Here is a 13952-nt window from a genome sequence, read left to right on the forward strand (position 1 = left end):
TTATAGTTTCATATGTCAGGACACAAACCGAATCAACACCAAGCCATACAATTCAGCCAATGGAATACAGCTCAACACAGAAAAAGAGGAAAATAATGTGTCCTGATGAGCTAGGTTTATTATATTATAGAAATACTTTGGCTGAATGTAATGAAATTGTAGTTTAAGATTGCATTGCAATGTTTAAAATATCAACTTTGTGATACTAAAATCAGGAGAAAACACCAGGCAACATTCAGGAATCGACATGGCTCTGTCAAGCTAGGTAAATGTTTAAGAAAATTGAGAACACTGCGTTCCACTGCTAAAGACAGAATGACACTGGTTCATGCAATAAGACAAAGACAAAGCCATCAGCAAATTAAACAAAACCCAATGCACCAAGGGGATGAAATGAATCAGTTGAAGATTTTGCAATGAGAAATTCAAACTGCACTCATATTGACATGTTGTGGGACTTATTATGCTTATTTTGCAAGGGCTTAATAGTGGAAATCACTAATAAAATGTTTGTCAAGTTAGGATAGATTAACCTTATTTCATGGCTCTTTGAGAACCACACATTTTTTGTGAGGTCCAAATAAATAACATTCCAAAATCGAAAAAGAAAGCTTCGTTTTTTGGGGGGAGTTATCACAAACAGAATATTATTTTATTATTTATTTTTTTCACAGAGCTGACTGTGGACCAATGAATCAACATCGATTACTTTACTTTTAGAGTGAACACATTTGGAAACAAAACACAATGAAAAAACACTATGATGTCAGGTCTAACCCACCAGTTCAGACTTTGAGGTCGGCCTGATGACTTGGTTGAGTTTGCCAAGAAACCAGGCAAGGCGAACATTCCTGGAGATTCGGTACTCCTCCTTCATCAGCAGGTATATTTGGTCTGCTTCTTCAATCTTCAAATTGAGTAAAGACATGTTTACTTTACATTGCATACATTACTGATAACATTAACATATGAATGTTTTAGAACACGTAAAAGACCTGAACATTTCAACTCTAGCACACAAATGTGACTAAATACTCAGGGGCCCTTAAGTCGGTTGGCATTATGGCATTATTTGATAGTGTTGTTGCGGTCCATTAGCTGCAAGTCTAAGGCCAGCAATTTGTAGTTTCGTAAAGAGATGGTAAATTACACGAGTATTAAAGTGTTTAAATGTGTAAACTAGTAACTCATTTGAGGAAAGGTATTGCTTAATTTAATTCTTCTTCACGTGCAAGAACTTCCTCTGTTCTAACGTAACGTTTATAGACACAAGTCTGTACCAATTTTAATTCATGAAAAACCACATTCAGAATGTGCCAGGGGTTGAGTAGCTGTCAGTAGCACAAACGTTACTTCTATTTAGGAAAATACTAGTTTGTAATGACGATACCTCATTGTCCTGTCTTTCCGCCATCCCGTGTGTAGCATAACTTGCAGATGATCCAGGGCCTTCTGGTCTGTTTTAGTTTTCGTTGACTTTGTTTGTTTGTTTTAATCTTTTTGCGTCGCAGTATTTTGTACGCTTGTTGTTTATTTCGTTGAGCTGCACTTGACCTGGAAGTATCTGATATTGATTAGGGAGCGATTTATACTAAAAGGACGACCCGGCGGTTTACTTGACTGCACTGTGGATATGTTTACATTAAGTCATAAATTCAAAAGTACATCAAATTAAAAAATGTTATTGTAAAACATCATAACGTCCAAGTATAGAAAAAGGCACCCAAACAAGTTTCTGCACGGACAGGTTGGACGCTGCAACGACGACCATACTTCCTGTACACACGGTGACTTCCGGTTACCCTACAGTGACGGTAAACAATTGAAGCATGGCAATACAGTTTAAACCGCTTTCATGCCTCATAAATCGTACATTACCGTATTCAGAAAAAAAATACATTTTGTCAACAAAAAAAATATTTTCGTACGCTAATAACAAAAGTTGATAAGTCTGTATTGTATGTTATGATTACGAAATTACTGACGTATTTGACGTTTGGCTCTGCAAACACCTTTCCTTTTCTGACCAACCTCATCTTCTTGTCCATCTACTCCTTGCCTCTGTGCCACCTGTTCCACATCCAGTCAACTAAACGAATACAATACATATGAAATGCCTTTGTATTTTAGGTTTTTGTAGAAGCAATTTACGACTAGATCTTGGTTGGACTTTGACGTTAGTTAGTTTTAGTTTTGTTTTCGGTCCGTCATTGTCAGGGTGAAATGTTGTAAAAGTTATGGCATTCAACATCTAAAAATCCATCAATCATTTCACACTAACCCTGTCCTCATTGCGGTGAGGCTTAAAATACTACATGTGTCAAAGTGTGCTGAAATGCATAACATAATAAATATTTTTAACATATTGTAATTGCTCAAATGCATTTGCTTTGGTGGAAACATTAACGGTACAGATACAAGTTTTTTTTTTATCTGTAAGCATTTTATTAGTCAACACCTTAGTCAAAGATGAATACATATTATTTCTTTAAAGCATGAAATCAATGAAGTTATACAATTACAAAACAGTATTATATTGCATCAGACTATTTGCCGGCTTCTTGTTCCACATATGCAAATTATTCATAAAATATAATGAGAAAGAAAGAGCAAAACTGCAAATGCCAAACATAAAATATCAGATTAACTGCTCCCAAGTAAGCGCAGAACCAGCTCCTCATCTTCTGCCAAGGAGAGCCCTGTATCGAGAGGCTGGTGATGTAGCGTTCTCTTCCTTTTGCTCGCTGGAGACACGTCGCTGTCGTCGCTGCTGCTTTCCCCACTCATATCACGAGCGATCAGAGATGTGTTGGTGCTAGGTTCCCAGGTTGTCTGAGGTTTATCTGGATCTGGCAGTGTACTGGGGTCGAACTCCTCACCACTGTGTTCCAGATATGCCACCGTTTCCTCCTCCTCCTCCTCCTCCTCCTCAGATTTATCTGTAGAGCGTTTGCTGGCCTCTCTCCTGGCATCCTTAGCCTTTAGCCTTTTCTCCCTCTTTTTCTCTTTGATTTTGCGGTTGTATTCCTCCTTGTCAAACTCTTGGTCCTCACGCTTAAGCCTCTCCCGAGCCTTTTCCACATTGATACCGGAGAACTCCTCCTCCAGCTCTTCATTGGCAGCCTGCACGGCAGACTTCTGGACAACCGGCCACTGCTGCACCGTGTCCCCTTCCTCAGAGAAAGTGATCTTGGTGTTGACTTGGAACTTTCTCTTTAGGATCTTCTTAGCCTCCGACAATGTGGTCACTTTTTTACCCTTGGGAAGATCAAGGTATTCATCATCATCCACTTGGTCTTCAGACAAACTAAAGACATCTCTCCTCTTGACCGTCAGCAGGTCTACCTCCCGTAGATCGTCATCATCATCACAGGCTGCACCGAGAAACAGTGCAGAGCTGGAATCCTTCTCATCCTCCTCTGGTTCTGATGTCTTCCTTTCTTCACCAGAACCCTCTCCTCTCAATTTTGCCTTGAATTGCGTGAGTTCGGCATCTTCAGGCTGCTCATGTTCCTCCTGGCCCTTCAGTTGCTTTTTTTGTTCTTGGGCCTTATTTAAGAATCGCACCCTCGGAGCCACGGCCAGGCCGAGTGAGAGAGCAAACTCGTGGATTTTCAGCTGGAATACATCAAAGACATTCTTGTTCTTCATGAGGTAAACAGAGCGTAGGTAGGAGACAAAACACCTCTGGGCCCGCTCCTTTTGTTCTATCTCCTGGGCGAGGAAGGCCTCCAACTTCAGCTGGACATTTTGAAGTTTTTCTGGATTCACCTGCATAAACCAATGAGAACACATTTTATTGCCCTGCTGCATATTACTTAACCTGCCATGTATATTACCAGTCAGACCTGCTAATCAATGCATGAGATGAATGTGTCCTGAGCACCTTCCTTGAACATACAACTTTATCTGAACTTACTTGAATCTTGTTGATTGGAACCTTCTTGTCCTGAAGCTGACTGATCATGCCCTCTTCTTCTGACGGCAGGAGCACCAACAGGGCTTCGCCTCCCTCTTTATACCTGGCGGTACGGCCAACTCGATGGATATAGGTGTCGGCATCCTCTGGACAGTCAAACTGTAGCACCCAGTTGACAGAAGGGAAATCTAGCCCCCTGGCAGCTATATCCGTAGCAAAAAGTACAGCACTCTTCTTCCCAACAAAGTCTTTGTAGACCTCCATTCTCTTCATCTGCTGCTGCTTGCCATGAAGGGCCAGGATAGGCATGCCTGGACGCAGTCGACAGAACGCGCGGAACAAATACTGCACCTCCTTGCAGCATGCAAAGAAAACAATGACTTTCTTTTGCAGGTGGCTCCGGATGAAGGAAAATAACATGTTTACCTTCTGGTGGAGCTCACACACCACAAAGCTTTGCTCCAGGGTGGCAGGTGTGCTAAACATGGCCTTCTCGTGCACCCACACATACTCTGGGTCTTTGAGGCTGAGACGAGCCAGGTCTTTCACAGATTTGGTTTGCGTGGCTGAGAACAGCAGTGTTTGACGTGTCTTGGGGAGATTCTCTATTATTGCGTTAAGAGTGTCTGCAAAGCCCATGTCAAGGATACGATCAGCTTCATCCAGAACAAGAACGTGTAGGTCAGAGACATGGAAGGTTGACGTCTCGTCCATGTGTTGCAGCAGCCGCCCAGGGGTGCAGATGACAATATTCGTTCGATGGATTCTTTCAGATTCAGTTTTAAGATCTTTGCCTCCAATTATGAGTCCTGCGGAGAACTCGTGGTTTTTACCAATCTTGCGTAGTACCTCAAATGTCTGGTAGGCGAGCTCTCTGGTTGGAGATATTATTAGCGCACCTAGCCCATCCATGGCAGTCCACTGGTGTCGGTATAAAGACTCCAACACAGGTATTAAAAAGGCCAAAGTCTTACCAGACCCGGTCTTCGCGGCCCCAAGGACATCTTTTCCTTGTAAAGCAAACCCTATGGTCTGCCTCTGTATTTCAGTGGGTTGCCGATACTGCCCCGCAAGTAAACCTCTTAGAGTTTTCTTTGAAATTGGGAAGTCGGAAAACTTAATAGCGTCCTTTGCGTTTATCTGGTCATACTTGCTGACAAGTTTCTCTATCTGTTCCCTTTCCACTTGCCACTCCGGTTTCTTTCTTTGATTTCTCTCCTTCTTTACTCGCATTTTCGTCTTGTGGTACTTTTTCTTCCATTTTTCGAAGTTGATCACTGGGTCATCCGCATGATTTATCTTAAGAACATTTACTTTTCCTAATGTAGCAAACTCTTCTTCTTTGCCCATTTTTACACGACAACAGATATGCTGTCACAACGTGGAAAACTCAGGTCTCTGTCGCATGCTGTATGACGTTTCTGAAAAGCGACGCAGCTTTTTTTTTAACCACCTTTATTAGTCGATTTTCTTTCACAGACAGTGATTCGTAAGTTCTTCACAACAATATATATGAGACATATAGATGCAAATCATATACAGTTATATTAAGCCTTTCCCCGCATATCAACTTGCAATAACACAATAATGATAATAACTGACTAATAATAAAAACATGCACAACATACAAAAAATAGTTGCACAGTTCTTTCACATGTATTAGCGGGAATAAGTACAGAGTTAATATTAATTAATTCTGTACTTATTCCCGCTAATACATGTGAAACAACCTCTGTTCATTTTTGAAATAGTAGAAGAAGTTGATTGCGGAACGAAAATGTTGCAGTGTTTTTATCCGAGCATAGAAACGCCGCACAGTGGCTGTCATGTGACTGATCATCTGTAGGAACAGTAATTTCCCTTTGCCGTCTGGTAGACTATTTGATAAAGACTGTTTTGAGTCACTTAGAGAGAACATTTAATCAATAAATAGTGAAAATGTTACTAGTTTTGTCAGAGGAATATAAAGAGCATCTGGCTTTCCTGCCTAAGGTGGATCCTGCAGGTAACGTTTTATCCAACTCCCACCTCAGGGAAAGACTTTGAATGATCGCATTATTCATTAGTCATTATTTTGGGCTTTTTTTAAAAAAAAAGTAATAATTAATCAAGGGGACAAGATAGTTTATTGTATACAGCGGTATTCAGCCCTGACTCGGGTTTCCTGCATATTTCGTATACATTGGTTTTGCATCACGATTCATCTCTTTGTCTCCGCAGTGGTGTTTGAGTTCGGGCGGATAGCAGTGGAGTTTTTGAAGAGAGGAATAAACTCAAAAGTCTACGACGGAGCAGCAAGTAAGTTGCTTTTATTTTTAACCACTAATATGGACATTTTTCATTTGTCAGACATCACAAGACGAAAAAAAGCATTAGTGCAAACTATTATTCAACTGTGACTAGATTAATTCCAATATTGCCACAAAAACGCATGACATTATATTGACTTAATTGAACCTTAATTCAGAACAATAAAGGTGACATTTGTAATGCCTGTTTGAATTTATTTTTTCTTATGTTTTTGTTGATCTATTTTGTCAAGCTCAACCAGCCTCCAACATTTACACTCTTAACACTTGTTTCCATTATTTTCCTTTTAAAAATGTCTGCTGCCTCCTTCACATAACACCAATTATAGATCCCCACACATGCTTTCTTGCTGCCGTTTTTTTTTAATCTATATTGAAAACATTAGTAAAGCAAATATGGAACACATTGAATAGTATCCCAATAGTATATTTTTTATTTTTAACCAAATATTGCATTATATTACTGTTGTTCGCAACCATGAGTGTTTTCTTTTTAAGGAAAGCTTGGTTTTCCTATAACAACCGTGCAGCATGGAGTAGAAGGCCTAATGTTTCTGTTGACTGAAAGTTCTAAACTTATGGTGCGTCTAACTCAAACATTGGAGAGAAAAATATATATATATTTCATCTTTTGTGTATGTAAGTTACTCTAACCAAACTATTTTGTGTTTGTGTGTGCACCCATGCACTCACAGATTTCAGATATTGATTTCAAGGACTCTGTGATGGTTTTGGGTTTCAGTACAGAGCTGAACGAAATCCTTTTGCAGGTGAGTTTCCTTTCTGTCATGGCATGTTGAACATTGTACACAATCTCTTCCATGTTCCCATTAGACATCCTATGACCTATGATAAATAAAAAGTTTATTAGAGCTATTAATAACTAAGAAAAAGTTCACGTAATTAAATAGTTAGTAGTTGCATGTTAAATACCACCTAAGACACGAACATTGGTTGTCATGTCAACATAAAGACACGATAATGTGGGGTTAGGATAGTGTAGTGGCTAGCTAGGGTATTGACTCCCAGCCAAAAGGTTGCGGATTCGATCCTGAATGTCTACAGCCTAGCTGTCGTAGGCCCTTTTGAGCCAAAAAAACCTAACCCCTATATGCTCCATAATGATATGTATCTGAATTCAGTGTAAGTCACTTCAGCTGATAATAATAATGATAATACTGCAAATAGTAAGAGTATATCAACTCACATTGACGTTTTTCGTGGCATGCATGCGGCTTACATACAAATACTAAAATATCGATGTATTTGTTTCATATTTGATTGTGATGATTAAATAGCATGCTTGAATATCAAAGCCTGAAGGGGATGTGGCTTGTGAACAAAACAAAAACAATATCTTAGCTTTCTTCAGTCTTCCTCATTCCATATAACAATTAACACATAAATCGATTCTCTGTTTTCAGCTATATGTGGAGAACCACAATACGATCCGCAGCACACTCACTCAGCTAGCGCCAAGTCTGCCCTCTTACCATAACTTAGAATGGAGGCTGGATGTACAGGTTGGTACAACATCTGTGAATGCAACTCACAAAAAACTGAAGGTCAGGAAATTCTTTGCATGAATTGAAAATAATTCACCCGTGATATCTACTACTTGTTTCCAGCTGGGGAGCCGCTCCATGCGCCAGCAGGTTGTTCCCGTGGTAACAATGCTGTTAAACCTGACAACGGGAACCAGTGAGAACTGGAGGTGCTGTTTACAGACCAACCCCTCAACACTCCTTCACCTAATCGCAGTGCTGGAAGCGGCACTGGCTTCAATGAAAAACAACCACGCACGCCGCATCCTGCGCAACATTAAATGAAGACCTCTTGGTTATCTACAACTTTATGATCATTCCTATTGCTGGACTGAAACACCCTGTTCTTTATAGCGAACCACCTACTTTTGACTCTCCAAAAGTCTTGGAGAACTGGCCATAGGTCTGTTCAGAACATCTATTTGTATAATAATGATGACGATGATGAAAGTGATCTCTGGTCTTAACGAATGTTCTATTTTGAAACAAGAATGTTGTTGCTTTTGATACTGCATTTGTGTATTGTTATTAAACATATATTGCCACTTTGTTTTTTACATATTGTAATCAGCTCATCCAGATTCATTGTGCCACTTAGAATTTTTAATCTATAATATTGATAAATAAATGAAGACCCCTTGAGATAAGGTGAATATCAAATGGTTTGTGAAGTTCATCCCATCATCAAATATCAGGCCTTTCCATTGTTACTGTGAAAATATAAGAACAGTCAACCATGTTAGTGGTAGTGTGAGTGTGTATGGATGCTCGGAGCCTAAAGATTTGTCATCAAAGGAAAAATTAATTCTAACAGACAATTCGGAAGGAGAATGTCCTATTTTGCAACCAGACAACTAAGAATACATCCACCTGCTGTGTCTTAAATGGAAGATGTTATGATTGTTGCATTACACTTGCTTTATGTATACTGGCTAAGGAAGGCATGTTGCAAATAGATTAAAAAAAACAACTAATACCTTTTATTGAAGGCTGCTTGTTACTTATTTGTTCTCTGTCCTCTCTACAAATGTCTGCTGTGTGAGTATCTAATGGTTTCTTAGAAGAGACAAAGATTGAATATGAGTTCATTAGTTCTGTTGGAATATCTTTAAATTGTCTTATGGCCATGAAAGCAAAAGATGATTGGCAAAGGGAGGTCTTGAATTGTAGAAGTCTGTTAATTCATGTTTAAGTCGTGTTGATATCAGAATCAGGTTACAAACATATTTTGAGTAGTGCTGTGAAAAATATTTATATAATAATAATAATAATAAAGTTGTATTTATTTAAGGCTAAATAATTTATTTAAGATTAAATTAGTCCGGACACACTCAGGCTGGTTGAACATGTTGAATCTAAACATGATCTTATAAACCGTATCATTACTTTGAAGTAGTCTCAACAAGCAGTGATGGACATCACTGCCGCCATCAAAATAAATTCTGGGCGAGATAAGAAAACAAGTTGTTCAGTTCATCCATTACCTCCTGTCATAAAGCAAATGTCATCATAATACAACATCAAATCAAAAGTCAACCTTGGTAAAAGTGTGAAGGAATTTGGCTGCTGTTTTGAAATATGAATGATTAATTCTGCTCTCTACCAGAACATTCTGCACGAGAATGTCTTGCTCAGTCAGTTATGCAGCAAAACTATAATCCCAAACAAAATAATACAACCTGACAAGTGCTCTGATGAGAAAATTTGTCCGATTTTCAACAGTTTTTCTTCAAGCCATTTATTTGATTCATTCAAACTTTTGTGTATGACCATGACCAATAATAAGGCTGTATTTCCCAAGGCTGCCCGTAGGCTCCCCAATGCCACTCCCTAGCTCTGTCCATTGTTTCTCCCCAATTTTATCCGTATTACTGACAGCATATATACTGATTGGACTATATGCTGTCAATTCTACGTCGTTCTGTCAAAATAATTGATAACTGACTTTTATAATTGTAATTATGTTTCCACTTCAACATCTACAATTTCGTGTTCATTGTTTATGTGATAACAAACATCTTGCCACCAGCTCTGTTTGAAAGATGTAAGTGTCGAAGTTGAAATCTGCTGAGATCAGTGACACATTATACTTGTCGTCAATAATCTTATATAGTTTATACGCTTCTCAGTGGACCGCTGTGAAGTCCTCATCCTCATCGTCGTCCGCTTATCCGGGGTTGGGTCGCGGGGGCAGCAGCTCAAGCAGGGGGCCCCAGACTTCCCTTTCCCGGGCCACATTGACCAGCTCTGACGGGGGGATCCCGAGGCGTTCCCAGGCCAGTGTTGAGATATAATCTCTCCACCTAGTCCTGGGTCTTCCCCGGGGTCTCCTCCCCACTGGTCGTGCCTGGAACACCTCCCAAGGGAGGCGTCCAGTGGGCATCCTTACCAGATGCCCGAACCACCTCAACTGACTCCTTTCTAAGCAAAGGAGCAGCGGCTCTAATCCGAGTTCCTCCCGGATGACTGAACTTCTCACCCTATCCCTAAGGGAGAAGCCAGCCACCCTCCTGAGAAAACTCATCTCGGCCGCTTGTATCCGCGATCTCGTCCTTTCGGTCATCACCCACCCCTCATGACCATAGGTGAGGGTAGGAACGAAGATCGACCGGTAGATCGAGAGCTTTGCCTTGCGGCTCAGCTCTCTTTTCGTCACAACAGTGCGGTACAGCGAACGCAATACCGCCCCCGCTGCTCCGATTCTCCGGCCAATCTCACGCTCCATCGTACCCTCACTCGCGAACAAGACCCCGAGGTACTTAAACTCCTTCACTTGGGCTAAGGACTCATTTCCTACCCGGAGAGGGCAGTCCACCGGTTTCCTGCTAAGAGTCATGGCCTCAGATTTAGTGGGGCTGATCTTCATCCCAGCCGCTTCACACTCGGCAGCCAGCCGATCCAGTGAGTGCTGAAGGTCACAGGCCGATGATGCCATTAGGACCACATCATCTGCAAAGAGCAGTGATGCGATCCTCAGATCACCGAACTGCAACCCCTCCCCACCACGACTACGCCTCGATATCCTGTCCATGAATATCACAAACAGGATTGGTGACAAGGCGCAGCCCTGGCGGAGGCCAACACCCACCGGGAACGGAACTGATTGGCTGCCGAGAACGCGGACACAGCTCTCGCTTTGGGAGTACAGAGATTGGATGGCCCTGAGGAATGAACCCCTTACTCCGTACTCCCGCAGCACCTCCCACAGTTTCTCCCGGGGGACCCGGTCATATGCCTTCTCCAAATCCACAAAACACATGTAGACCGGATGGGCATACTCCCAGGCCCCCTCCAGGATCCTTGCGAGAGTGAAGAGCTGATCCGTAGTTCCACGTCCAGGGCAGAAACCGCATTGTTCCTCTTCAATCTGAGGTTCGACAATCGGCCGAACCCTCCTTTCCAGCACCTTAGAGTAGACTTTCCCAGGGAGGCTGAGAAGTGTGATACCCCGGTAATTGGCACACACTCTCCGGTCCCCCTTTTTGAACAGGGGAACCACCACCCCGGTTTGCCACTCCTTTGGCACTGTACCAGACTCCCACGCAATGTTGAATAGGCGTGTCAGCCAAGACAGCCCCTCAACACCCAGAGCCTTTAGCATTTCTGGCTGGATCTCATCAATCCCTGGGGCTTTGCCACTGCGGAGATGTTTAACTACCTCAGTGACTTCCACCAGGGAAATTGACGATGAACCACCATCAACCTCGAGCTCTGCCTCCAACATAGAGGACGTGTTAGTCGGATTCAGGAGTTCCTCAAAGTGTTCCTTCCAACGTTCGACTACCTCCTCAGTCGAGGTCAACAGAGTCCCACCCTTACTATACACAGCTTGGATGTTTCCCCGTTTCCCCCTTCTGAGGTGCCGGATGGTCTTCCAGAAACACTTTGGTGCCGACCGAAAGTCCTTCTCCATGTCCTCTCCGAACTTCTCCCACACCCGCTGCTTAGCCTCCGACACGGCAGCTGCTGCAGCCCTTCGAGCCTGCCGGTACCCTGCAACTGCGTCAGGAGTCCTCCGGGATAACATACCCCGGAAGGCCTCCTTCTTCAGTCGGACGGCTTCCCTGACCACCGGTGTCCACCACGGTGTCCGAGGGTTACCGCCCCTTGAGGAACCTAAGACCCTGAGGCCACAGCTCACCACCGCAGCTTCAGCAATGGAGGCTTTGAACACTGCCCACTCTGGCTCAATGCCCCCAACCTCCACAGGGATGCTAGAAAAGCTCCGCCGGAGGTGTGAGTTGAAGATCTCTAGGACGGGAGCCTCCTCCAGACGTTCCCAATTCACCCGCACTACCCGTTTGGGCTTACCAGGTCTGTCCAGACTCTTCCCCCATTCCCTGATCCAACTCACCACCAGATGGTGGTCGGTTGACAGTTCCGCCCCTCTCTTCACCCGAGTGTCCAAAACATACGGCCTCAGATCAGATGACACGATCACGAAATCGATCATCGATCTTCGGCCTAGGGTACTCTGGTACCAGGTACACTTATGAGCACCCTTATGTTCGAACATGGTGTTCGTTATGGACAATCCATGGCTAGCACAGAAGTCCAGTAACAAACGACCACTCGGGTTTAGATCAGGGAGGCCGTTCCTCCCCACCACGCCTCTCCAGGTGTCTCCATCGTTGCCCACGTGGGCGTTGAAGTCTCCCAGCAGAACTACGGAGTCCCCTACCGGAGCCCCATACAGGACTCCATTCAGGGTCTCCAAGAAGGCCGAGTACTCTGAACTGCTGTTCGGTGCATATGCACAAACAACAGTCAGAGTTTTCCCCCCCACCACCCTTAGGCGTAGGGAGGCGACCCTCTCATCCACCGGGGTAAACTCCAACACCGCGGCACTCAGCCGGGGGTTTATGAGTATCCCCACACCCGCCCGGCGCCTCACGCCCTGGGCAACTCCAGAGAAGAATAGAGTCCAACCCCTATCCAGGAGTACGGTACCAGAGCTGAGACTGTGCGTAGAGGTGAGCCCCACCAGATCTAACTGGTAGCGCTCCACCTCCCTCACAAGCTCCGGTTCCTTTCCCCACAGTGAGGTAACGTTCCACGTCCCCAGAGCCAGCTTCTGCCGCTCGGGTCTGGTCCGTCGGGACCCCTGCCTTTCACTGCCATCCATGTGGCAGCGCACCCGACCCCAGCGGGTCTCCCTGCAGGTGGTGGGCCCACAGGGCGAAGAGGGGGGGGGTGCCACGTAGCTTGTTCGGGCTGTGCCCGGCCGGGCTCCGTGGCAAACCCGGCCACCAGGCGCTCGCCGGCGAGCCCCTCGTCTGGGCCTGGCTCCAGACGGGGGCCCCGGGCTTCCTCCGGGCAGGGTCTCTCCTCCTCTTTTTGATGTATTCATGGGGTCTTCTGAACCATTCTTAGTCTGGCCCCTCACCTGAGACCACTCTGCCATGGGAGACCCTACCAGGAGCACATGGCTCCAGACAACACAGCCCTCAGGTTCACAGGGACACGCAAACCTCTCCACCACGATAAGGTGACGGTTCCAGGACGGTTCCACGCTGTGAAGTTAGGTAGGATATTCGACGGATATTCAGTCCAGTTCCAGCCGCGAACCTCACTGAGGTTTGCCCAGCAATAGCAGTAGGAGAACGGTTAGCGCACCTCCCAGAGCCTCGCGGTGAATCGCTGGAAACTGATTTAGGGACCGTCAATAAACTACTTCACGTAAATAATCAAAACAAAATACTTCAAATTTTTCAATAGCTTCCATGTCGTGTGACCCAGTGACTCCAAACAAGTATCCAATTGTAAAACTAAACCCTAAAAATAAGACACACCACTTGTTGTGGTATTTTAGTGCTTCCTCTATTTTATATGAATATTAATATGCAGAAATTATAATTTTCTTTCAATAGCTTCTATGCCATGTGACCCAGTGACTCAAAACCAGTATCCAATTGTAAAACTCATCCTCATCCTCATCCTCAGGGTACCTCCTCAGAGAGGGGGGGGTGCCACATAGCTTGTTCGGGCTGTGCCCGGCCGGGCTCCGTGGCAAACCCGGCCACCAGGACCTCCGTCTGGGCCTGGCTCCAGACGGGGGCCCCGGGCTTCCTCCGGGCAGGGTCTCTCCTCCTCTATTTTGTGTGTTCATGGGGTCAAGAATGGTTCATGGGTGAACCATTCTTAGTCTGGCCCCTCACCTGAGACCACTCTGCCATGGGA

At 44.2% G+C, this 13952-nt stretch overlaps 3 protein-coding genes across 6 annotated transcripts in view; 1 reads left to right on the plus strand and 2 right to left on the minus strand.

The window, feature by feature from the left end:
- Positions 1-1701, minus strand: part of szt2 (SZT2 subunit of KICSTOR complex) — a 54295-nt gene extending 52594 nt beyond the window's left edge. For 3 of the 4 annotated variants that reach the window (XM_084472459.1, XM_084472461.1, XM_084472458.1), the window contains exons 1-2: positions 1391-1701; positions 782-907 (exon numbers count right to left, since the gene is read on the minus strand). In XM_084472459.1, coding sequence (XP_084328585.1) covers positions 782-907; positions 1391-1414 — 150 coding nt within the window. In that variant the 5' untranslated portion in view covers positions 1415-1701. The remainder of the gene's footprint in view (positions 1-781; positions 908-1390) is intronic. The other variant, XM_084472460.1, reaches the window with a different exon arrangement.
- Positions 1702-2436: 735 nt separating this feature from the next.
- On the minus strand, positions 2437-5305 carry ddx10 (DEAD (Asp-Glu-Ala-Asp) box polypeptide 10). Its single transcript, XM_084472823.1, has 2 exons — positions 3920-5305; positions 2437-3771 (listed from the first exon to the last, which is right to left on the minus strand). The coding sequence occupies exons 1-2, from the start codon at positions 5267-5269 to the stop codon at positions 2644-2646; spliced, it is 2478 nt and encodes an 825-aa protein (XP_084328949.1). The 5' UTR covers positions 5270-5305; the 3' UTR covers positions 2437-2643.
- A 461-nt stretch (positions 5306-5766) lies between these two features.
- Positions 5767-8734, plus strand: commd2 (COMM domain containing 2). Its single transcript, XM_084472729.1, has 6 exons — positions 5767-5924; positions 6140-6217; positions 6727-6809; positions 6924-6998; positions 7653-7751; positions 7857-8734. The coding sequence occupies exons 1-6, from the start codon at positions 5858-5860 to the stop codon at positions 8055-8057; spliced, it is 603 nt and encodes a 200-aa protein (XP_084328855.1). The 5' UTR covers positions 5767-5857; the 3' UTR covers positions 8058-8734.
- Positions 8735-13952: the final 5218 nt, after the last annotated feature.

The sequence above is a fragment of the Micromesistius poutassou genome (genome assembly GCF_964030765.1).
Source record: "Micromesistius poutassou genome assembly, chromosome: 9".
NCBI lineage: Eukaryota > Metazoa > Chordata > Actinopteri > Gadiformes > Gadidae > Micromesistius > Micromesistius poutassou.